The 26,733-nt window shown below is 40.4% G+C and overlaps 1 protein-coding gene across 1 annotated transcript in view; it reads left to right on the forward strand.

Annotated features, from left to right (window-relative positions):
• Positions 1–11,403: 11,403 nt before the first annotated feature.
• The window catches only part of SCCPDH (saccharopine dehydrogenase (putative)), a 41,267-nt gene continuing 25,937 nt past the window's right edge, over positions 11,404–26,733 (forward strand). The window contains exons 1-4 of the mRNA XM_058533577.1: positions 11,404–11,615; positions 13,708–13,820; positions 22,940–23,020; positions 25,226–25,355. Coding sequence (XP_058389560.1) covers positions 11,426–11,615; positions 13,708–13,820; positions 22,940–23,020; positions 25,226–25,355 — 514 coding nt within the window. The 5' untranslated portion in view covers positions 11,404–11,425. The remainder of the gene's footprint in view (positions 11,616–13,707; positions 13,821–22,939; positions 23,021–25,225; positions 25,356–26,733) is intronic.

Below are 26,733 nucleotides of genomic sequence, written 5' to 3' on the forward strand. Positions count from 1 at the left end.
GTGTTTGTTCAAGTCTTTATAGGCCAAGGTTGAGAAGAGGGCTCAGGGGAGCCTGGCTACAGTTTCATCAAGAACATCTTTGTTGGCTGGCAAACATTCACAGCTGATGTTCCAGGCATTCTTCTGTCTTCTCAAGCCTCCACTTCTGCCCTTCGCCCCTGAGCCTCAGAGAGCCAGGTCTCTAACTTCGTGGTGAGCAGAAAATACTGGCCGGCAGACTTTTCTTTAAGTCAACCTTGTCTTCTCTATAGGAAGAGGGGTCTTTCCTTCTCCTTGGTGCTACCCTTACAGCTGAAATGAACTTCTCTGCTGGTCCCTGGAGAGAGTGAATTCCTTGGAAATCCTTCAGTTGGAGGATTACTTCCAGAAGAGCCTGACTTTCTGGACTGCTTGACACAAAAGCAAATCCTTTCAAGACTCCTGTCACCATAGATTGGTTTTGCCTGTCTAGGAACTTTAAATAAATGGAATCATACAGATACACCCTTTCTTTGCTCAGATTAGTGTTTGTGAGATTCATTCACCTTGTTCTGTGTTAACAATGTGCCAGAAAACATGCCCTGCAGGCAACAGGAACCTGGCCTCAGTGGCAAGACTGCAGACAATGAAGGGTGATTTCCACAGCTGCTCTTGGCCCCTTCTGCAAGGCCCACACCTGCTCCTTTTTAAAAATTATGATTTGAAAGTAATATATATTTATTAAAAGAGACAAAATTTCGAACAGTATACAAATGTAAGAAGTAAGAAGTACAAGTCCCTCTCCTCTTGCATAATTCATACAAAACCACTTCCTGGTAATAATCATTATTCCTATTACTAGTTAATAGCTAGCATTTATTGAGCAGTTACTATGTGTAAGGCGTGTTTCTAAGCATTTTATAGCTATTGTTTTATTAAGATGTGTCATTTTATGAAGATTTGTCCCAACATTTTGTATGCACATACCCACATCCTTTTCATCTTAAAGTATTTGTGCTCTCATATTGTTAGGAAACTTGTTCTTTTCACTTAGAATATATCTTACAATTTTCCATGTCACTATACATAGACTTACCTCATTCTTTTATTTTTTAATTTTTTTAATTTTATTGAGGTCATAACAGTTTATAGCATTGTAAAATTTCAGTTGTACATTATTATCTGTCAGTCACCATATATATGTGCCCCTTTACCCCTTATGCCCACCCTCAACCCCCTTCCCCACTGGTAACCACTAATCTGTTCTCCTTATCCATGTGTTTGTTTATCTTCCACATATGAGTGAAATCAGATAGTGTTTGGCTTTCTTCGTCTGGCTTATTTTGCTTAACGTAATACCCTCTAGTTCAATCCATGTTGTTGCAAACGGGAAGATTTTGTCTTTTTTATGGCTGAGTAGTATTCCATTGTATGTATATACCACGTCTTCTTTATCCAATCATCAGTCGATGGACACTTGTGTTGCTTCCACATCTTGGCTATTGTGAATAATGCTGCAATCAACATAGGGGTGCATAAGTCTCTTTGAATTGTAGATTTCAAGTTCTTTGAATAAACACCCAGTAGTGGAATAGCTGGGTCATATGGTATTTCTTTTTTTTTTTTTTAATTTTTAAAATTTTAAAAATTTTCTTGTGGTCATGTTGGTTTATAATATTGTATAAACTTCAGGTGTGCATTGTTATACTTCTATTTCTGCATAGATTGCATCATTCATGTTCACCATGCAAATACTAATTACAATCCATCACCACACACATGTGCCTAATCATCCCTTTCACCCTCCTCACTCCCCCCTTCCCCTCTGGTAACCACAAATCCAATCTCTGTCTCTATGTGTTTGTTTGTTGTTGTTTTTATCTTCTACTTATAAGTGAGATCAAACGGTATTTGACCTTCTCCCTCTGAGTTATTTCATTTCGCATAATACCCTCAATGTCCATCCATGTTGTCACAAATGGCTGGATTTCATCATTTCTTATGGCTGAGTAGTATTCCATTGTGTATATATACCACGTCTTCTTTATCCATTCATCCCTTCATGGGCACTTAGGTTGCATCCAAGTCTTGGCTATTGTGAATAACGCTGCAAAGAACACAGGGGTGCATGTATCTTTACGCATTGGTGTTTTCACTTTCTTTGGATAAATACCCAGCAGTGGAATAGCTGGATCGTATGGTAGTTCTATACTTAATTTTTTGAGGAATCTCCATACTGTTTTCCATAGTGGCTGCACCAGTTTGCATTCCTGCCAGCAGTATATGAGGGTTCTCATTTTCTCCATATCCTCTCCAACATTGGTTGTTTTTTGTCTTGATAATTATAGCCATTCTAACAGGTGTAAGGTGATATTGTAGTTTTGATTTGCATTTCCCTGATGATTAGTGATGTAGAACATCTTTTCATGTGCCTGTTGGCCATCTGTATACCTTCTTTGGAAAAATATCCTCTGCCTATTTTTTGATTGGGTTTTTTCTTTTTTTGTTGTTGAGTTGTATGAGTTCTTTTCATATTTTGGAGATTAATCCCTTGTCAGATATATGATTTGCAAATATTTTCTTCCAGTTGGTGGGTTGTCTTTTCATTTTGTTCATGGTTTCCTTTGCCTTGTAGAAGCTCTTTAGTCTTATGAAGTTCCATTTTTTAATTTTTTCTTTCGTTTCCCTTGCCTGAGTAGACATGGTATTTGAAAAGATCCTTCTAAGACCAATGTCAAAGAGTGTACTGCCTATATTTTCTTCTAGGAGTTTTCTGGTTTCACATCTTACCTTCAAGTCTTTAATCCATTTTGAGTTAATTTTTGTGTATGGCAGAAGATAATGGTCTACTTTCATTGTTTTGCATGTGGCTGTCCAGTTTTCCCAACACCATTTATTAAAGAAACTTTCCTTTCTCCATTCTATGTTCTTAGCTCCTTTGTTGAAGATTAGCTGTCAATAGATGTGTGGTTTTTTTCCTGGGTTTTCAATCCTGTTCCATTGATCTGTGTGTCTGTTTTTGTACCAGTACCATTCTGTTTTGATTACTTTAGCTTTCAGGGATTATGATGCCTCCAGCTTTGTTCTTTTTTCTCAGGATTGCTTTAGCTATTTGAGGTCTTTTTTCGCCCTATATGAATATTACGATTATTTATTCTATTTCCATGAAGAATGTCATTGGGATTCTGATTGGGATTGCATTGAATCTGTAGATTGCTTTAGGTAGTATGACATTTTAACTATGTTTATTCTTCCAATCCACGAGCGTGGAATATCTTTCCATTTCTTTATGTCATCACCTATTTCTTTCAATAATGTCTTATAGTTTTCATTGTATAGGCCCCTCACTTCCTTGGTTAAATTTATTCCTAGATGTTTTATTCTTTTTGTTGTGATTGTAAGTGGGATTGTATTCTTGAGTTCTCTTTCTGTTAGTTCATTGTTAGAGTATAGAAATGGCACTGATTTTGTACGTTGATTTTGTACACTGCAACTTTGCTGTAGTTGTTGATTATTTCTAAAAGTTTTCTGATGGATTCTTTAGGGTTTTCTATATGTCAAATCATGTCATCTGTACACAGTGAGAGTTTCACTTCTTCCTTTTACTTCTTTTCTTTTACTTCCTTTTACTTCCTTTCACTTCTTCCTTTCCTTCTGCCAATTTAGATAACTTTTATTTCTTTTTCTTGCCTAATTGCTCTGGCACAAACCTCTAGTACTATATTGAATAAGAGTGGAGAGAGTGGGCACCCTTGTCTTGTTCCTGTTCTCAGAGGGATGGCTTTCAGTTTTTCTCCATTGAGTATGATGTTGGCTGTGGGTTTGTCATATATGGCCTTTATCATGTTGAGGTACTTTCCTTCTACACTCATTTAATTCAGAGTTGTTTTTATCACAAATGGATGTTGGGTTTCATCAAATGCTTTCTCAGCGTCTATCATATGGTTTTTATTCCTCACTTTGTTAATGTGGTGTATCACATTGATTGATTTGTGGGTGTTGAATCATCCCTGCCTCCCTGGTATAAATCCCACTTGATCATGGTGTGTGATCCTTTTAGTGTGTTGCTGTATTAGGTTTGTCAATATTTTGTTGAGGATTTTTGCATCTATTTTCATCAGTGATGTTTGTCTGTAATTTTCCTTCTTTGTGTTGTCCTTGTGTGGCTTTGGGATCAGTGTGATGCGGGCCTCGTAAAACGTGTTTGGAGGTGTTCCATCTTCTTCAGTTTTTTGGAATAGTTTGAGAAGGATAGGTACTAGATCTTCTATCAGTGTTTGTTAGAATTCTCCAGAAAAGTCATCTGGTCCTGGACTTTTATGTTTTGGGAGGTTTTTGATTACTGTTTCAATCTCTTTACTTGTGATTGGTCTATTCAGATTCTCTATTTTTTCTTGATTCAGTTTTGGGAGATTGTATGAGTCTAAGAATTTATCCATTTCTTCTAGATTGTCCAATTTGTTGGCATATAGTTTTTCATAGTATTCTCTTGTAATCCTTTGTATTTCTGTGGTATCTGTTGTAATTTCTCATCTTTTCTTTCCAATTATATTTATTTGAGTCTTCTCTTTTTTCTTAGTGAGTCTGGCTAAGGGTTTGCCAATTTTATTTATCTTCTCAAAGAACCAGCTCTTACTTTAATTGATCCTTTCTACTGTTTTGTTTTGTTTTGCTTTGCTTTCAGTTTCATTTATTTTTGCTCTAATTTTTATTATTTCCCTCCTTCTGCTGACTTTGGGCTTTCTTTGTTGTTCTTTTTTTAGTTCTGTTAAGTGTAGTTTAAGATTGTTTATTTGAGATTTTTATTGTTTGTGAAGGCGGGCCTGTATTGCTATGAATTTCCCTCTTAGGACCACTTTTGCTGCATCCCATGTGAGTTGGTATGGTGTATTTTCATTTTCATTTGTCTCCAGATTTTTTTTGATACTCCTTTAATTTCTTCAATGATCCATTGGTTGTTCAGTGGCGTGTTGTTTAGTTTCCACATGTTTGTCACTTTACCGGGTTATCTCTTATAGTTGATTTCTAGTTTCATAGCATTATGGTCAGAAAAGATGCTTGATATGATATCAATTTTCTTAAATTTATTGAGGCTTGCCTTGTTTCCTAACACATGGTCTATCTTTCAGAATGTTCCATGTGTACTTGAGAAGAACATGTATTCTGTTGATTTTGGATGGAATGATCTATATATATCAAGTCCATCTGGTCTAGTTTTTCATTTAGTTCCACTATTTCCTTGTTGACTTTCTCGCTGCTTGATCTATCCATTGATGAAAGTGGGATGTTAAGGTCTCCTACTATTATTATGTTGCTGTTAATGTCTCCTTTTAGGTCAATTTATAGTTGTTTTAGGTACTTTGGTGCTCCTGTGTTAGGTGCATATATATTTACAAGTGTTATGTCCTATTGGTGGAGTGTCCCTTTTATCATTATATACTGCCCCCTCGGGGCCGGCCCTGTGGCTTAGCGGTTAAGTGTGCGCGCTCCACTGCTGGCGGCCCAGGTTTGGATCCTGGGCACGCACCGACGCACCACTTCTCTGGCCATGCTGAGGCCACGTCCCACATACAGCAACTAGAAGGCTGTGTAACTATGACATACAACTATCTACTGGGGCTTTGGGGGAAAAAAATTTATACTGCCCCCTCTTTGTCTCCCATTGTCTTTTTTATCTTGAAGTCTACTTTGTCTGATGTAAGTATGGCAACACCTGCTTTCTTTTGTTTGCCATTAGCTTGGAGTATCATCTTCCATAGCTTCACTCTAGCCTGTGTTTGTCTTTAGAGCTGAGATGGTTTCCTGGAGACAGCATGTTGTTGGGTTTTATTTTTTAATCCATCCTGCCACTCTGTGTCTTTTGATTGGAGAATTCAATCCATTTATATTTAGAGTGATTATTGATAAATGAGGGCTTAATGCTGCCCTTTATCAGTTGTTTTCTGGTTGTTCTGTATTTCCCTTGTTTCTCATTTCATGTATTTTGGACTGCCAATTCAGTTTGGTGGCTCTCTATGATGATTTCTTAGTTTTCTGTTTATTTATCATTTGTATCTCTATTCTGACTTTTCGTTTAGTGGTTACCGTGAGGTTTGTACAAAAGATCTTGTAGATGAGATAGTCCATTTTCTGATAGCCTCTTATTTCCTTAGTCTAAGCAGGTTCAATTCCTTTCCTCTTCCCCTTCTATTATTGTTGTTGTCACAACTTATTCTGTTTTGTGTTGTGAGTCCGCGGTTAAAATGAAGTGATTATATTTATTTTTGATATTTTCCTCCCCTTTATCTTTAAAGTTATAATTCAATGTTTCCTAATCTGTTGTGATAGAGAGTTGCAATTTTCTGATTTTGTCTGCCTATTTATCTCCTTGCTCAAGGCTTTGTAAACTCTTTTTTTGTTTTTCAGGTATAAGGGCCTTCTTGATCATAGCTTGTAAGGAGGAGGGTCTTGTGGCGATGAATTCCCTCAACTTTTGTTTATCTGGGAAAGCTTTTATTTCTCCATCATATCTGAAGGATATTTTTTCTGGATGTAGTAGCCTTGGCTGAAATTTTTTGTCTTTCAGAATTTTGAATATATCATTCCACTCTCTCCTATCCTGTAAGGTTTCTACTGAGAAATCCGCTGAAAGCCTAATAAGTGTTCCTTTGTAGGTTATTTTCTTCTGCCTTGCTGCCCTTAATATTTTTTCTTTGTCATTGACTTTTCCCAGTTTTACCTTTTTACATTGATGTAATTAGGAGTTCTATTAGCTTCATTTACACGTAATTCCAACTCCTTCCCCAGGCTTGGAAAGTTCTCAGCTATTATTTCTTTGAACAAGCTCTCTGCTCCTTTCTCCCTCTCTTCTTCCTCTAGAGTACCTATAATCCTTATGTTGCATTTCCTGATTGAGTTGGATATTTCTTGGAGAATTTCTTCATTTCTTTTCAGTCTTAGTTCTCTCTCTTCCTCCATCTGAAGCATTTCTATATTCCTATCCTCTAGATGGCTAATTCTATCCTCCATAATATCAGCTCTGTTATTTAAGGACTCCAGATTTTTCTTTATCTTTCACTGTGTTTTTCATCTCCAACATGTCTGATTGTTTTTTCTTTATAGTTTCAGTCTCTTTTGTGAAGAATTCCCTCTGTTCATTAATTTTGTTCCTGATTTCATTGAACTGTCTTTCTGAGTTCTCTTGTAACTCATTGAGGTATTTTATGATAGCTATTTTGAATTCTCTGTCATTCCGATTGTAGACTTCTGTGCCTTCAGGATTGATTTCCGGGTTTTGTCTTTTTCCTTCTGGTCTGGAGTATTAATATATTTCTTCATACTATTTGATGGGGTTTATTTGTGCTTTTGCATAGTGATAGTAACTGGTCGCAGATTTCACCTGCCACCACTGGGGCGGGGGCGGGAGCTGTGTATTCTGAGCTTGCTGTGATCCCTGGCAGCTGTGCCTGTCTGAGCCTGGACCACTTCTCGGGACCACGGTGGCCTTGTGGGCTCTCCCACTAAGTGGGAAAGCGAACACATGGAGGCTTAAGGCTGCTGCAGCCTGCTCCCACAGTCCTGTCAAGATGCACTCTTCCCTTCAGGGCCCCAGCGGTGCTATAGGTGTTCACGGCAGCTGGGAAGTTGTTCGCCTAGGCGCACAGATCCGTTGCTGTCTCCTGTCACACTAGCCGTTGTGCTTGGTGGGTGGGGCCCCCCCACTGGGCCCGAGCCTGAGCCACTCCCTGGGACCACGGTGGCACTGTGGGCTTTCCCACCAGATGGGAAAGTGATCACGTGGGGGCTCAGGGCTGCCATCACCTGTTCCCACAGTCGCACCAAGGTGGGCTCCCACCCTTGGGGCTGCAGCAGCGCTCCATCCAGGAGAGCAGTTACATGAGTGTACCAGGCTGCTGGGGGCCAGAAAGTGCTCACCTATCTCCACCGCCTCCCGGGGGGTAGTCCATCCACCTTCGGATGTATAGCTGCGTGGGTCTCTCAGGCATCCTGATGTGCTGTGTGGGTGTCCTCCACTGATCAATGAATGACCATTTAGTTGTAGTTCAAAGGAGAAGAGACAAAGGGAACAGCTTACTCCACCATGTTGCTGACATCCTTACCCCATTCTTTTTTTTTTTTTTTGTGAGGAACATTAGCCCTGAGCTAACATCCGTTGTCAATCCTCCTCTTTTTTGCTGAGGAAGATTGGCCCTGAGCTAACATCCATGCCCATCTTCCTCTACTTTATATGGGACACTGCCACAGCATGGCTTGACAAGCGGTGCATCGGTCCGCACCTGGGATCTGAACCTGCAAACCCTGGGCTGCAGGAGTGGAGCGCACACACTTAACTCCTGTGCCACTGGGCTGGCTCCCTTACCTCATTAGTTTTAATGGCAGTTTCTATTGAACGGATATGATACCATACTTTATTTAACACGTCCTCTAGTGAAGAACGTTTCAGTTGTTTCTAGTTGTTTGTTATTACAAACAATGCTGCAATGAACATTGCATAAATATTTTCTTGCATAAATATTTTTGAAAACTTGTGCATATCTGAAAGGTTATTTTTTATTGATTGTCTGCTGCACTAGAACGTAAATTTCATGAGGGCAGGGGCTTTGGTTTGTTTACTGCAATATCTCCAATATTTTATTCCTACTGCCTAGAATATAGTAGGTGCTCAAGTATTGTTACTTGAATACTTAAATACTTAAAGTATTAATTAATATTGAGCACCTACAATTTTATATCCACCAGATGGACAAAAATTACGAGTCTCACAATACCAAGTGTGGGCAAGGATGTGAAGCAACAGAGAATTCTCATATCCTGCTGACGGTGTAAATTAGTGCATTTGCTTTTGAGAGCAATTTGATAACCTCTCAAATATGCATATTCTAGGACTAACCATTTTAATTTGTAGATATATACTAAGATATACTCTTGCACATGTGCTCAAGGAGACACGTACAAGAATTTCATGATAGCATACCTTGTACGGTATGGTACAAAAATTGTCCAAAAGCACTGTATCATTTCATGTATTACTATTTCCCTCTACACAAATATACCACACATTATTTTTTGTTTTGAACAATTTGAGAATAAGCTGAAAACATCATGACCAAGTAAAAAGGTCATGCAAAGGATTAGCATTTATTTAAAAAAAATTCAAAATAGGCAAAACAATACTATAATGTTTAGAAATCCATATATAGCAGAAATAGAAAGATAAGAACAGGAATGATAAACACCAAATTTAGGCAAGTGGCCACCTTGGGAACAGGGAAGGGAATGTGTTCATAGATGGGTGCCCAGAAGCCTCATTATCTGGAATAATTTTCTTAAACTGTGTGTGTGGTGGGTATATATTTGTTATTGGCTTTACCTTTTTTGTATAACTAATATATTTCGTAATTTAAAAAGCACCCATCTATTCTTATTTTAATGAGTTCAAAAAATCAGGAGTGGATGTTGCATTGTATCAAGTAACTTTTCAGTGTTTAGTAGAATACCACTTTACTTCAAAATCTGGCCCTGGTTTATGTATGTGGTACAAATGACACACCTAATAAATGCTTATTGGATGAATAAATGAATACTGTCCCTCTCTCAATCCTTATATCTAAGCCCTACTAATTGAAGTCGAGGCCAAGTTCCTCTTGAAGACTCCCTTTTCAGCGAACTATACCCATTACTGCACACAGAGAGATCTCTAGCATAGATTTGGGCAACATGTAACCTAGGACAAGTATCTTCTGTTGTTTCTTCTGCCCCAGAGATAGTTCCTCTATTCCTCTGCTGCATGTACTGCAATTAAACTATTTATCCCCCAATTAGGGAATCACTGTATTCCCAGGACCTATTTTAGGGCTTGACACAGAGTAGGCTCTCTGTAAATGCTTCCTGAACAGCATTAAACCAGATGACATATTTACATGCATTTGATACAAATGCATGTAAACGGGTTTTTAAATACATTATTTATTTTAGAATAGTTGTAGATTTACAGAAATTTGAGAGCATTCCCTCATACCCTTCACCAGTTTTCCCTATTGTTAACATCTTACACTACTTCAGAACATTTGTCACAACTAAGAAACCAATATTGGTACATCGTTATTACTACGCTCCACACTTGATTCAGATTTCACTAGCTTTTCTCTGACGTCCTTTTTGTGTTTTAGGCTACCACGTTACATTTAGTTATCCTAGGTTCCCCCAAGTCTGTGACAGTTTCTCAGACTGTCCTTGTTTTCCATAACCTTGCCATTTCTGAGGAGTACTGGTTGATTATTTCCTAGAATATTCATCATGGTTAGACTGAGGTTATGGGCTTTTGGGAGCAACACCACAGAGATGAAGTGTCATTCTTATGACATTACATCAAGGATACATACTATCAATATGACCTATCAGTGATGATGATAACCTTGATCATCTGGCCCAGGTAATGTTTACCAGGTTTCTCCACTGTAAAGTGATTCCCTTCCCCTCTCTTTCCATATTCTACTCTTTGGAAGCGAGTCACTAACCAAAGCCTATATTCAAAGGGGAGGGAGTTAAGCTCCTCTCCTGGAGGAGGTAGTAACTACACAAATTACTTGGAATTCCTCTGTACTGGGAAAGTTGTCTCTTCTCCCCCATTTATTTATGTATTTACTTATTCAATCATTTATTTATATTAAAATGTTTTTGACTATATGAATAACACTGCTCTTTTGATTGCTTTCGTATGTTGAGGATTTCCTGAATCACCCTTCACTACCTCGCCGCTCAAATGGCAGGACAGCTCTGGGGGTTACTTCCCCACGGAGCTTCAACATTAAGGCCGCGTCGCCGACCAGGAAGAGGGGTCCCGGAGGCGACAGGCGCCCGGACGGTGGAGTCAGCGGCTGGCGGCACCGGGCGCTGCAGAGCTGGGCCCCGGGGAGGGCTGAGGCGGCCCGTGGAGACCCCAGAGCCCGCGTTCACGCTCCACCTCCACCCGGCCCCGCGGACATCACTGGGCCAACAAGTGCTTCGAAAACGAAAAGAGTTCCCGGCGTGCGCAGTCCCCTCCGGTCATCAGGAGGTTTTCGCGGAATTTATTTGTGGGTGGAACAGGAATAAAGGGTTGCACCCCCGCCTCCTCCAGCCTCCGGGAGGGCGAGAACATGCGACGCCTCAGGCGCTCAGAGCTGCGCGGGCCCAACGCCAGCGGGACCTGCAGCCCGAGGCCCGGCCACGCGCAGTGGCGCCGCCGAGGCCTCAGGGGGAGCGGCGCAGGGCGCGGGCGCGGGGGCGCGGGCGCGGGGGCGTGGCCTTGCGCGGCGGCGCGCGCGGGGCTGCGGGAGCGCGGCGCGCAGGCGGCGGCGGCGACGCCGGAGGCGGTTGCTGCGCCGGTACTCGGTGGCTGCCTGAGGCGCAGGCGCCGTGGACTCCGCCCGCCCCGGGCCTCGGCTGACTCCGCCCGTCCCGGGCCTCGGCTGGCTGTGGGCTCGTCATGGCGACCGAGCAGAGGCCCTACCACCTGGTGGTGTTCGGCGCGTCTGGCTTCACCGGCCAGTTCGTGAGCGAGGAGGTGGCCCGGGAGCAGGTGGACCCGGCGCGCAGCTCCCGCCTGGCCTGGGCCGTGGCGGGCCGTTGCCGGGAGAAGCTGCAGCGAGTGCTGGAGAGGGCTGCCTTGAAGCTGGGTAAAGGGGCGGGCAGGGCCGGGCGGGTGGGCTCGCCTGTCTCCTCCGGGGCTGCGCCCTGGGGCTCCCCGAGCCCGGCTCAGGACGGGAGCAGGACAGCGATGCTTCGCAGAGGGTGGGGCTTGCTTCCACTCCCTCAATTAAAAAACATTTTAAAAAAATTTCTTTCCCCTCTTTTGAATTTCTCCTTTATTTTGGGGAGTCCCCGGATAGCGAATAGTCAAGACATTGAGCGAAATAGTCAAGACATTTAGTTTGTCCTTTCTCTGCTGTCCCATTGTGGACCAGGGGTACCTGGTGGGGCTGGAGGTTTGCTGATATTCGATAGAAAATAGGTAAGAGAGGTGTATAAAGTAGATCCATAGAAAAGGAGCGCGTTGGTTGCTGCAAGATGGTGCTCGCCCCTTCGCCTTGTGTTTTGGAGGTGGGAGGGAAAGCCTGAGTTTTACTGATAAGGTTGTGGTGGCTTTTATCTTTTTTCACTCTTTTGCTTGTAAGAATTGCCCAGCAGGCTTACTTTGTATCTCACCCCCACCAAGTTTGGATTTCTGGTTGGGGTGTTGACTTATGCTTTCGGCATTCGTTCAGCATATTTTTGTGGAGTGGGCTTTTCTATGCCAGGTCCTGTTCTAAGTGCTGGGGATACAAATGTGGGGGAGAAACACACACACACACACACACACACACACACACACACACACACGATGCAGATGTGGGGGAGAAACACAGGATACAGATGTGAGGGAGACACACAGGATACAGATCTGGGGGAGACACACGCACACACAGGATACAGATGTGGGGGAGACACACACACAGGATACAGATGTGGGACACACACACACACACACACCCCCTACCTTCGTGGTGGAGGGAGACGTCTAATTGAGGACTCAGGAGCCTTTAAATTTGGCTATGAATTTTCTACCCTAGTCTCCCCTCATACAGACAAATAGCACCTGTTAGAGTTCTGGGTATTCTGCAGTCCTCTGTTGAATCTTCATCTCACTTCCTTATAATTCCACACAGAGCCCTGCTTATGGTGGGAGTATAGAATCTATTTTGTTTGTGGTTGTGTGTAGAAGATACCATGTAGGCTGGACTCTCCTACAGCTCTTCCTGCTGCCTGCCCCCAAAATACAGAATCTTTTTTTTTTTTTTGTGAGGAAGATCAGCCCTGAGCTAACATCTGCCAATCCTCCTCTTTTTGCTGAGGAAGACTGGCCCTGGGCTAACATCCGTGCCCATCTTCCTCCACTTTATATGGGACGTCGCCACAGCATGGCCGGAGAAGCTGTGCGTCGGTGCGCGCCGGGAGGTTCGGGTCGCCAGCAGCGGAGCGCGCACACTTAACCGCTACCCCACGAGGCCGGCCCCCAAAATACAGAATCTTGACCAGAAAGCTTTTTGGTCTTTCTTTCCTTTTCCAAAAGAAATAATTTCACTATTCAAATGTATTCTTCCATTTCTTTTTCCTGCTCAACAAGACTGTGCAGGTACAGCCCGGTTTTTGTAACGCCCTACCATTTGTAACGCCCAGATCAGGTTATTCTGAGGAATACGCCTTGAGCCATCAAAACCAGCATTATTCTGTTGATTCACTTAATTCCAGATATTTCCTTATGAAGAGCTCGACTGTGGTTTTCACCTCAGTCCTCTTTTGTGACCATTATGTTGGTGTTAACTCCCTTCTAACCTCATAATTTTATCCTATGTAATTGTTCAATAGTTGATGAGAAATTATTTTTATAGTATAATTCTTGGCAGAGAGGAAGTCAGGATAATCATCTACTCAGTATTTAAACAATTGTAAAATTGTCATTTTACACAAGGTTATCATTTACAGCTTGCTTGTGATAGATTTTTTTTTAAAGGTTAGTAATGTGTTTTAGTAACCCTTAATATTAACCCTATTTCCCTCATAGCCTTTTCCTTTTTTAATTACATGGTTAAAAACAGTTTTATCTTTTGTTCGAGTGGGCGAGTTAGCCTTCAGTATATTTAGTGCCATCACTGATTATTACTGAAAAAAGATCTGAAAGATCTAATACTGTATCAGGATTTGCTTAAAAGTGTTTATTTCTTATTTTAGGAAGACCGACGCTACCATCTGAAGTTGGAACAATAATTTGTGATATCACTAATCCAGCCTCACTTGATGAAATGGCTAAACAGGCAACAGTTGTCCTCAACTGTGTAGGACCAGTGAGTAATCAGCCCTTCTTTGTATCAGAACAAGCAATCTATTCATTTCTAGCAGAATCTGGTATTTTATATTCCAGAGGGACATAAGGGCAGGGGACACAAGAGTTGGTTCAGGGCCTTAACCCCACTTGCAGATTTTCACTTCTTGTGAGGAGCAAATGGATATGACCAAGGTCCCTAGAGAGAGAGAGTGACAGGCACACTGTGACGCCATACTCAAGGAGGGTGTGCTAGTTTATTGGTTATAGCTATCATTGCCAAGCTTTTTTTTTTTCACTGTATGCCCCTTAAGTAAAAAATATTTGAGCATGTACCCCAAATGTGCTTTTTTTATTTGTAAATTGTATTTACGTGTGAATATGTATGTTAAAAACATGTACAAAAATAGAGATTAAAAAAGGATTTGTTCATTTATTCGATAAATATTTATCGAATGTTTGTTATGTGTAAACTACATTAGTCTGGGTACCTGGGACATGATGGTGAATGAAACAGAAAATCCCTCGGGGAGCTTACAGTCGAGTAGGGGAGACAGAAAAGTAAGGTTATGATAGTGGGTAGTGGTAAGTGCTTTGAAGAAGAATAAAAGCAGGGTAAGGAGATAAAGAGATTGGCACGTTAATCTCTCTTGGATGGATGGTCAGGGAAAGTCTGTGAGGAATTGACATTTGTGTAGAGACCTGCATGAAGTGAGGGAGTAAACCATGTGAGTATTTGAGGAAAAGGGTCTTCCAGGGAGGAGCAAATACAAGGGTCCCGAGAGGAGCAAGTGCTTGACAAGATGGAGGAATGAGAGAGAGGCCACTGGGGCCGGGCCGTGAGCAGGGCAGACAGGTGGGAAGTTAGATTGGCAAGGTACCTAGGAGCTAGGTCAAGGTCAGGGTCTGGATTTTCTTCTAAATATGAGAGTCATTGAATGGTTGGGAGTGAGGGCGTGATCTGATTTACAGTGTTGAAATTCTTCCGCTTCTGAGAGGAAAAATAGATGCTAGGGGACCAACAGAGGAATGATCCGAGCAAGGCAAGCCCAGCGTGGGAGTGGTGGAGGAGGTGGGAAGTGGCGGGTTCAGAGCATCTTTTGAGAGGAGAACCGCCACTTGTGCTATTGTACTGGACGTGAAAGAGATGCTTTTGGCCTGTGTAACAGGGTGGGTGTGGGTGACATTTACTGACCTGAGGAAGCCATCACAATGGGCAAAACTTGAAAACAAAGCATCTAGAAAATCGTCGATAATTTTTTAAAATGAAAGCAGAAACGTTTTCTGATTATCAAGTAAAAATGTATTTAAATTGTTCCTTATTTAGATTTTATCTCATTCTTTTTTTTTTAATCTTTTTTTTAAATTTATTTATTTATTTTCCCCCCAAAGCCCCAGTAGATAGTTGTATGTCATAGTTGCACATCCTTCTAGTTGCTGTATGTGGGACGCGGCCTCAGCATGGCTGGAGAAGCAGTGTGTCGGTGCGCGCCTGGGATCCGAACCCAGGCCATCAGCAGCAGAGCACGCGCACTTAACCGCTAAGCCACGGGGCCGGCCCTTATCTCATTCTTAACTAGCTTAGATTCTCTGGTTCCTTGCTTGAATCACTCTCTCGTATGCATCCTCAGCCAACTCCCTTGCCCTTCCCTCCTCAGTACTTAGGATAAACCCCAACCTTGGTCACTCCAGCTCCCTGCTTACTCTTCACCTGAACGTGAGTAATTCAGCGTGGCTGGAGAGAAATGCAGCCACACGCTCACTGGTCCCACTTTAAATCTGTGGTCACAACCCTCCTGTGGGCCTCAGCACCTCCAGCAAGTCTGCTCCGCTTCCCTAGGCTGTGCTCTCTCCTGCTCTCTGAAGCAGCAGTTTTACAACTTCTTTTTCCTCATACTTTTAGCCTTCCGTCTTTTTTTGTCGTTCTTATCTGGTGATTTTATTTCTTTTCTCTTTTTCTTGACTGTGAAAATAGAAGCTGTCAGAAGAGAATTTCTTCACGTTCACGCCACCACGCTCTACCTGCCTACCTACCTGTCTTACCCTGACTCTGTCTTACCTCTCATTATAAGGAAGAACTGCCCCTGCTCCTATTGGGCGCAGTATTCGAGGACTTTATGTTCAGTTACACCCGTTGTTGTTATCATCTGATTTTCTCTCTTTACTGGATTATTTCTATCAACATACAAATTTGTGATTATTATTATAAGATCTCCCGTCTTAAAAAAAACTTCCCTTAATTCCACATACTCTTTCAACCACTTCATTTTTCTGTGCCCCTTTTTAGCAGAACTCCTGGAAAGAGTTCTCTTTACTTACCATCTCCACTTCCTCACCTCCTACTCTAGCTTAAACTACTCCTGTCGGCTTTTATCCTACTTCAGTGAAACTACCCTGCCGTGTTCCCATCCTGTTCAAATCCAGTCATCGACTCCCAGTCCTCATCTTAATAAAGCTCTCAGCATTTGTTCCAGTTGATCACTTCTTCCTTTCTTCACTTGGCTTCTGGGTTCTTACCCTCTCCTGGTGTTCCTCTTCTCTACCAGCTTTGTCTCAGTCTCTTCTGTTGGATCTTTTTATCCTCCTATAAATGTGGGAGGCCTCAGAGCTCAAGCCTTAGAAACTCTTCTCTGTTTACAGTCTCTGGGCTAGTTTATTGTTATCATTAATTATTATTATTGTGGTAAAGTACACATAACATAAAATTTACCATTTTAGGCATTTTTAAGTGTATACTTTACTGGCATTAAGTACATTCACAATGTTGTGTAACCATCATCATCTTATTTCCAGGACTTTTTCATCATGCCAAACAGAAACTAACTGGGCTAGTTTTTTTTATTTTTTTCTTTTTGGTGAGGAAGACTGGCCCTGAGCTAACATCCATTGTCAATCTTCCTGTTTTTGCTTGAGGAAGATTAGCCCTGAGCTAACATCTGTCCAGTCTTCCTCTATTTTGTATGTGGGACGCCTCCACAGCATGGCTTCATGAGCAGTGTGTAGGTCCATGCCCGGGATTCGAACCAGTGAACTCCAGGCTGCCAAAGCAGAGCATGCAAACTTGAACTTAACCACTACACCACCAGGCTGGCCCCAAGGGCTAGTATTTTTTAAGCAGTGTGAAAACTAATTTAGTGGGTTGAGACTCAGCATTAAAAAGAAAAAACCAGATAGACCAGAATAGAAAATAGGGTAAATTACACGCAATATGTGTAAGTACTGTTTGTGAAATTTTGTTTCAGTTAGACATATTCGTGTGTGGAGCTGCTATGCAAAATGAATTTCTTAGCATGGGTTGTGGTCAAAAAAGGTTTGAAAGCCATGGTTTTTTTTTTTTGTGAGGAAGATCAGCCCTGTGCTAACATCTGGCAATGCTCCTCTTTTTTGTTGAGGAAACTGGCCCTGGGCTAACCTCCGTGCCCATCTTCCTCCACTTTATATGGGACGCTGCCACAGCATGGCTTGCCAAGCGGTGTGTCAGTGCGTGCCCGGGATCCGAACCAGCGAGCCCCGGGCCGCCGCAGTGGAGCGCGCACACTTAACTGCTTGCGCCACTGGGCCGGCCTCTAAAGCCGTGGTTTTAAATACCATCTGTGTGCTGGTGATTTCTACGTTAATTTATTTCCATTGAGGACCTCACCCTTAAACTCCAGACTGGTAGATCTAGCTACCTTCTTTTGCTATTTCCGCTTGGATGGTTCATAGGCATCTCAGTCTCTAGGTTTTTGCCCCCAAAACCTGCTCCACCCTAAGCTCTACTTGGATTGTCATTTTTCACTTTGTAATTCAGGTAACAGAACTTATACTTCCAGGAGTGGAAGTGTCAACTTTGTCACTCTGGGGTTATAACTTGTTTCTTTGCAGGTATTTTTTTACCTACTTGTCTATTCTGTGAGGGTTTATTTAGTTAAACCAGATAGTATCTGTAAAATTACTCAGGTGTGTGTAAACAAGCATTAGGTGGAAATGTACTGAAAATGACTGAATCAATGAGGGTGGCCCCCTCTGTGTTGTGGGACTCTCCCACACTGCCCTCGGGATGCTTTTTGTATCCTGCAACACACGACCACTTGACATGGCCCAGGGAACATGCTGTAGTCAATCCATATATTAACTATTAATGAAACTTCATTTTTTTCTTTGTGTTCCTGTGAAAATTAGCATGGATAAAAGTGTTAATGTTTACTTCCACACTCAGGATTGTTTTATGTACTCCCTGAGGTAAGAACACCAACTTGGAAAACCATTGTGTTAGAACATGGAACATTGAGAGCAAGATTGCAGTTTTGACCTATAAGCTAATTGGCTTCACTGGGGAGAAATGTCTCCTCTGAGGTCAGGGATTGCTACTCTGATTCTGTCTGTTAATCCCTGAGGTCAGGGATTGCTGCTCTGATTCTGTCATAAAAGCTCAAGGGTACTAAATAGAGAAAAATTAAAAACATGGTAATATAGGGATGTTAGTGCAGAAGTCTCAACCTCAGATTAACCAAAGGAGAAGTGGGCCTGGTGTGACAGAATACAACATAAGGAATGGGGGACTGTGGCAAATAAAAAAATGCATAGTCTTTCCAGAAGGAGCTGTTATTATTTTAAAAAGCTCCTTAATGCTTTACTGCAGCTTTCCAATGCTTATAGATAAACGGAATAGCTGAAAAGGTGTAGCTCACTAGCTGAGGCATGAGAAGTTAACCTGAGGTACGAGGCTGAGCCTGGAGGAGTTGGGAGTTAGCCAGGGAGTCATGGGATTGGGGGAGGATGTTCCAGGTAGTAGTAGCAAAAACACATGGGTTTGAAGAAACAGCATGTTTGGGAAATCATAGAGTGTGTAGAACTGCTGGAACACGGGGATTAAGGGGTGGTGGTGTGACATGATTCTTGAGGACTTTTTGTGACATGCTAAGAAGTTTGGGCTTTATACTATACGTACTATATGATATAGGCACTGGAGAGCTAGTGAAGGATTTGTGTATACATATATATATGACGGAAGCAAAGGGGACAGATTTTTCTTTTAGAATAATAATTTGGTATTTCTTTGGAGATAGGGCTAGATTGGCTGCAGTGAAACCAGTTACTGTTTGTAATAAATTAGATGAGAGGTGACAAGGGTGTGAACTAAGATTTGTACATGGAGAGGGGAGGGGACTGATTTGAGATATTTTTAGGGAACTAATTTGATAAAACTTGGTGACTTCCAGGATAGATAAGAGTCAAAAAGAACTTCCAGGTTTCTCATCTGAGAATTGTGTGGAGAGTGATGCCATTAATAACAAAAAAGAGTGACTCTAACATTTACTGAGTGCTGTGTGTCTGGCGCTATGCTGAACTTTTCGTTTTATCTTATTGCGTCCTCACTACAACCCAATGAAGTAGGTGCTGTTATTCTCCATTTTTTTGATGAAGAAATTGAAGTTTAGAGAAGTAAAGTAACTTGCCCGGGGTCACACAGCTAGTGAGTGCAGAACCTGGACTTAAATCAGGCCTAACTATAAAAGCCCATGCTTTAGACACGCGTGCTGTTCAGCCACTTCCACAGTTTTGTCGCAGAGTCATCCCTAGTTGCAGTAAATCGTAGCAGGTATGAGGAGGGGGACCCAAGCAGTCTGAGCTAGAGCCTGCACTTTTGAGCATTATGCTCTGCTGTCTTCTGTGCTAGGAAGTGGAGAGGAGAAACTGGTTTTGAGACAAAGATGATGAATTTGATTTTGAACATGTTGAAACTGGGGTGTCTGCTAGATATTCTTCAATTAAGATGGGAAATACAATATAGTGGAATTATTTTTTTTTTTAAGTAATTGAGGAAATCAGGGTGAAGAGAAAATAGAAGGGGGAAAATGAAACCCAAGTGAAATTAGTTTTATGCATGAATCATGCCTCATATCCTGGGCTCTTGCTGGTTCTGAACTTTCTTTTTTTTTTTTTAATTTTTTGTTTATTGCAGTAACATTGTAAAAATTTTGTTTATTGCAGACATTGTAAAAATTTCAGGTGTACATCATTATACTTCTATTTCTGCATAGATTACATCATGTTCACCACCAAAATACTAATTACAACCCATCACCACACTCATGTGCCGAATTACCCCTTTCACCCTCCTCCCTCCCCGCTTCGCCTCTGGTAACCACCAATCCAATCTCTGTCCCTATGTGTTTGTTTATTGTTGTTATTATCTACTACTTAGTGAAGGAAATCATATGGTATTTGATCCTCTCCCTCTGACTTATTTCACTTTGCATTATACCCTCAATGTCCATCCATGTTGTCACAAATGGCTGGATTTCATCGTTTCTTATGGCTGAGTAGTATTCTATTGTGTATATATACCACATCTTCTTTATCCATTCGTCCCCTGATGGGCACTTAGGTTGCTTCCAAGTCTTGGCTATTGTGAATAATGCTGCAATGAACAGAGGGGTGGATATACCTTTACAAATTGGTGTTTTCAAGTTCTTTGGATAAATACCCAGCAGTGGAATAGCTGGATCATATGGTAGTTCTATCCTTGATTTTTTGAGGAATCTCCATACTGTTTTGCATAGTGGCTGCACCAGTTTGCACTCCCACCAGCAGTGTATGAGAATTCCCTTCTCTCCACGTCCTCTCCAACACATGTTGTTTCCTGTCTTGTTAATTACAGCCATTCTGATGGGCGTGAGGTGATATCTCATTGTAGTTTTGATTTGCATTTCCCTGATAGTTAGTGATTTTGAACATCTTTTCATGTGTCTGTTGGCCATCTGTATATCTTCTTTGGAGAAATGTCTGTTCAGGTCTTTTACCTATTTTTTAATTGGGTTGGTAGTGTTTTTGTTGTTGAGATGCGTGAGTTCTTTATATATTTTGGAGATTAAGCCCTTATCAGATGTATGGTTTGCAAATATCTTCTCCCAATTGTTAGGTTGTCTTTTCGTTTTATTGATGGTTTCCTTTGCTGTGCAGAAGGTTTTTAGTTTGATGTAGTCCCATTTGTTTATTTTTTCTATTGTTTCTCTTGCCCGGTCAGACATGGTGTTTGAAAAGATGTTGCTAAGACCGATGTCGAAGAACGTACTGCCTATGTTTTCTTATAGAAGTTTCACAGTTTCAGGTCTTACATTCAAATCTTTAATCCATTTGGAGTTAATTTTTGTGTATGGTGTAAGGTAAGGGTCTACTTTCATTTTTTTTGCATGTGGCTATCCAGTTTTCCCAACACCATTTGTTGAAGAGACTTTCTTTTCCCCATTGTATGTTCTTGGTTCCTTTGTCAAAGATTAGCTGTCCATAGATGTGTGGTTCTGAACTTTCTAACAGAAATAGAAAACTTATCAGTGAGCAGCTCTGGAGATAGATGTTGGAAGTCATCAGCATTCGTGTTGTAGTTGAAGTTAGGAGAGCAGATGAGATTTTCCAGGGAGAGTCTCCACCTCTAATGTACCGAAGAATCACTGGTAAGGCATATTTAACATGCACATTACTGGAGTCTACCCCAGAAAACCTGATTCAGGAGGGATTTGGGGTGGGACTGTGTAACCAGCGTGTTTAACAAGTGACCCAGGTGATTCTAACGCAGGTGGACTACTGGCCAACTTGAGAAACTGTGGGGTAGAATAACCAAGAGAAAGACCAAGGAAGTCTCTAAATGAGTTTCAAAGGGGATGTGTGTAAGTCTTAAGGATTACCCAGGATGATCCATTGGGTGCAGAAAGAAAAAGAGCTTTGACTTCTGTTTATTTTAATCTCAACTTGATTTCTATTTTGTGTATGTTTAAAGTGTATATTATATTAGTGTAGTAGTCCATGTAAGCGATTTGTAAATAAATTCATATAGCTAGTAGATAATGAATCAGGGCATGAACTTGGATCTTGCTGCCTTGATTTGTTCCATTATACTGCACTGCCTCGGAAGTTAAGTGCTTCAGTAATTTTATGTGGTTGGTTAATGGCAAAGGAGGAACCAGAATTTAAATACACTTTTTCAGTCCTGTGCTTCCAATGTCATTTGCTCTTCTTGAGAAGGGGAGGGGGCTGTGGAGTTAGATAAAGAAGACAGCCTACCTGACCTACTTGAAAAGGTCAATCCTTGCATTGCCCTGTCTTTTCTTTCAAGTGTCCCTTTACCTGTTTCTTGAAGGCTAGAAGGAAAAGACGATCTCCTTCGTCCATCTCATGCTGCTAGGAATGAGAAAAGCAGAGGAGTTTGTGCTATTCTTTACACTACCCTCACAAAGGGAAAAATTTGTCACGCTTCCTTTGAATTAGGACTGATCCTGATGTATTACCTGTTGTACATTAAATTTTATATTTTAATTCCTTGAGTTTGAGCAACAAATTTGGGAGATCAAAAATCATACAGGCTCAGAATATTTACTCTGTCCTGTGTTAAACTTATCCCCTCCACACCTTCTCTTCTTCCTGTTTTTCTTTATTTTGGCTAATAGTCCTGTTAGCTGTTGTTCCCCATGTCCAGCTAATCAGGAAGTCCAATCATTTCTGCCTGTTTAGTATGTCTCATCCTTAGTTTATCCTTCCCCCTTCCTTAGTTTTGTCCTTCATTGTTTCTTACCTGCCACGAGTTTTGTCTTCCAGAACTGCAGGTGGAGTGATGTATCTGTACTATAAATCTTATACCACTGTCATGTTTAAAATCCTCCAGGAGAGCCTAGTAATCCAGAAAAGATAAAGTTCAATCTCAATAGCATGTCACTAGTGGTCCTTCCTGAGCTGGCCCAGGTGTTTGTTTCCAGACTCATTTCTTACTGCTCCCCTCTCAACTACCCTGTGCTTCAGGTATCCTGAACAGCCCCCTTTCTTACACCTTTATATATGCTTTTTCCTTTATCTGGATTTTTCTTTTTCCTTGAAAATTCTTACTGTTCTTCAGAGTTTAACTCAAGTGTATCACTGTTTCTATAAAACTTCCCATTTTTGTCTTCAGTTAGAGGTAAGCACACACTCTGTAATTCTATCATGCCTTTATTTACACTGTGAGAGGTGTTATATTGTAATTACGTTATTGTCTCAATTTATCTTTAGGCAACTTTATTAATACTTGATTTCTTAAAAACCAAGACTGTACCTCCAAAACTTAATGGTATTTCATTCATTTAGGCTTGCTAAGTAAGTGTAAACTGTTGGCTTTCTTTATTCCCACAGTATCGATTTTATGGAGAACCTGTAGTAAAAGCATGTATTGAAAATGGAACTAGCTGTATTGACGTCTGTGGAGAACCTCAGGTATGTGAAGTGAAAAAGAAGAGAATTAACAACACAACTGTCTGTTAAATTTTTATCAGTATTACTAAATATGTAAATATTTAGTGCAATTTTGCAGACATATTTTAGAAGCTGATCACTCCTTCCTGCTGTTTAGAGATGGTATTCCATTGATGGCTTGAGGGAGAGCACAATGGTAAGGTCTTAGCTTCAGTTTTCTTGAATTTTTTTCTTCCTTATAACCCCATTTATTTCAAGTCCTCTGTATGTAGGATGTGCTGATTTTTATAGCTACTGCATGCTGTAAACGGAATTAATTAAAATAGTGTGCTATGAGTAATTCTCGGAATCTCATTTTTGTAACTTTTCATTATGAATTCCCCTTTTAAAATCAGGCACTTTTACAGCAGTACTGAAAAATGATTATAAAATCCCCTCAACCTAAAAATTTTAAATGTTCACATTTATTGAATGCTTACCACATGCCCAACAGTGTGCTAAGGAAGCATTTTATGTAACTTTTTCAACATTCCTATAAAGTAGGTATCATCCTCCTATTTTATAGATGAGGAAATTGAAGCTTAGGAATGTTAAGTAACTTGCTCAGAGTCATGCAACTACTACGTAGAAAAACTGAGACTTGAACTGATGTTTGCCTGACTGTAGGAAGTGGTGTGTTAATATGCACTAAGCTATACTACCTCCTTTAAAACTGGTAACCTCATATGTCCATCTAGTCTCTGCTGATTACCATCATCGTGTGCCAATATAGTATGTACTTAGAGTTTATCAATTGGTAATGTATGTTGGAAAATACTGGGGAAGTGTAAATTACCAAAATTGATTCAAGAAGCGGTAGGAAACATGAATGAAACAAAAACCAATTCCTGTGTTATTTAAAGTATTCCGGAGCAAAGAAGATGGTGAAAAACTTCTAAGTTATCTTATAAACTACTGTAAAAGTGATATCAAAACCTAATAAAGATCTAGACTGTATAAAGAGCTCTTATAAGCCAATAATACAAATTCCAATAACCCAATTAAAAAATGGGCAAAGGGATGAGAAGAGACAAATCTGTGCAGAAGCATTCCAAATAATTCATGTAGCTACTCTGCGCTCAAGGAGGGGAGACATAACTCACCACTCCTTATGTGTGGGCTGCACATAGTCACTTCCTTCCAAAGAGTACAGTGTGGAAAGGAGGGGAAATCAATGATAACCTTACGGTGGAGAAACCTGATAACCACTGCGTCAGCCAGGTATTCAAGGTCAACATCCACAGTGATGTTGGTGGTATGTATTCTTGATATGATGTCATGAAATGGCACTTTACCCCTGTGGTCTTCCTCCCAAAAACCTATAATCCCAGTCTAGTCATGAGAAAAACATGAGATAAATTCCATCAGAGGGGCATTCTACGAAATACCTCACCAGTACTTCTCAAAACTAACATCATCATCAAAAACAGGGCAAGTCTGAGAAACTGTCGCAGCCCAGAGGAGCCTAAGGAGACATAACAACTAAATATAATGTGGTCTCCTGGGTGAGATCTTGGAACAGAAAAAGGACATTAGGTAAAAACCAAGAAAATCTGAGTAAAGTATGGCCTCTCGTTAATGATAATGTATCAATATTGGTTCATTCATTTTAACAAATGTTAATGTAAAAGTTGTAATATAATAGGGGAAACTGGCTGAGGGGTACTTGGGAACTCTTTGCTACTCAATTTTTCTATAACTCTAAGGCTATTCGGAAAAAAAAGTAATTTTTAAAAATAGGCAAAGGATTTGAATAGACGTTCTTCCCCTCTCATGTCCCTTCCTTTCCTACCACTTTCTTCCTATTTATATATGTGCACAGATATACGTCTGTAATGTTCATCTGGGTAATGTGATTTGGGGTAACATTTTTTGCTTTGCTTATATTTTTCTATATTAATATTTCATAATAAGTATTACTTTTGCATTTAAAAGTCATTCTGAAAAATTAATAGTGTTGTTAAGTCAGATCAGCATATCTGCCGCACCACCTGGCACATAGTAGATATACAGTCAGTGTTTGCTGAATAAGTTAAAAACATTTTAACAGTTAATATTTTGCTACAGAGCCATATTGGTTAGTATTTTCAAAGTTTAATTACTTTGTCTTTAAATGTAAATCCTTTAATATTGGTCTAGATGTTTCTGTATAGCACTGATTCAGATCTTTTGTCCTGAATTTTTTAGTTTCTGGAACTAATGTATTGGAAGTATCATGAGAAAGCTGCAGAAAAAGGAGTTTATATCATTGGAAGCTGTGGCTTTGACTCCATTCCAGCAGATCTGGGAATAATATATACCAGAAATAAAATGAATGGTAATTATTGATCAATAAGCAATAATTGAATTTAACAATAGAAAGGCTTCATGTTTATAATTGTGATGAAATAAGATCTGGTTGGGAAAAGAAACCTAACTATAAATGGCTAATGTTAAAACGTGCTTTGTTTTTAATATACCTATACTTGTTATAAAATGCTATTGACACTAGCATTTTTGAGACTAGCATGTTTTTTGAGAGGTAGATAATACTAGAAGTGTTCTAAAGTGAGGAATTGTCCATTTTCTTAATTCAGTTATGGTTACAACTGTAAAATTTCTGGAAGAAAATTTTTGGCAGCCATTATAAATTCAAATTTGCTTTGTTTAGGAATTAACACATTTTAAAGTATAATTTATATAGATATTATAATTAAAGATTTTAATTTTTTAACCAACACAGCTAGAAAGTATTGAACAAAATTTTTGACATCTTTTTTACCCCATTTATAAAATGTCTGAGACAATAATTTAAGAATGGAAAAAGTCATCAATATTATGGTGAAATAATGAAAGTTACTAATGTCATACATGTTTAAAAAGTGTCCATTTAGAAAATGGCCTGAGATCACTCCAGTGCTGTGTAAACTGTTCTAGAGCTTAAAAAGGTGGAAAGTGTTCCATTTTATATTAAAAAGTTAACTCTGAAACCAAAGCCCAACAAAGATAGGACACACACAAAAAGAAAAGCTACAAATTAGTAATAAAAAGAAAGTGCTAAGTAAAATTTTAATAAATACCCAATGGCATTTTTTTGTTTTGTTTTGTGAGGAAGATCAGCCCTGAGCTAACATCCGTGCCAATCCTCCTCTTTTTGCTGAGGAAGACCGGCCCTGAGCTAACATCTATTGCCAATCCTCCTCTTTTTTTTTTCCCCTTTTCTCCCCAAAGCCCCAGTAGATAGTTGTATGTCACAGTTGCACATCCCTCTGGTTGCTGTATGTGGGACGCCGCCGGAGAAGCGGTGTGTCGGTGCGCGCCCGGGAATCTGAACCCCGGACCACCAGTAGCGGAGCACACGCACTTAACCGCTAAGCCACGGGGCCGGCCCCCACAATGGCATTTTAAAAGAATAATATATCAAGACCAAGATTTATTAGGAAATTACATAATCTTCACATCAGAATATCAAAGGTGAAAAGCTATATTGCCCATCTCAATAAATGATTTGAAAATTCATGCCATTTACTGATTTTAAATTTTTAGAAATTGAGGACTAGAATACTTTCTTAATGTAATAAATGTCAGAAAGCAATAGCCAGCATCATACTTTATGATGAAACACTGAAACCATTCCCAATAAAGAGAAGACCAGGAATAGAACATCTTGAAAATACTTAGTCTTCCAACCCATGGACTTGGTATGTCTCTGTTTA

The sequence above is a fragment of the Diceros bicornis genome, chromosome 38 (genome assembly GCF_020826845.1).
Source record: "Diceros bicornis minor isolate mBicDic1 chromosome 38, mDicBic1.mat.cur, whole genome shotgun sequence".
Lineage (NCBI taxonomy): Eukaryota > Metazoa > Chordata > Mammalia > Perissodactyla > Rhinocerotidae > Diceros > Diceros bicornis.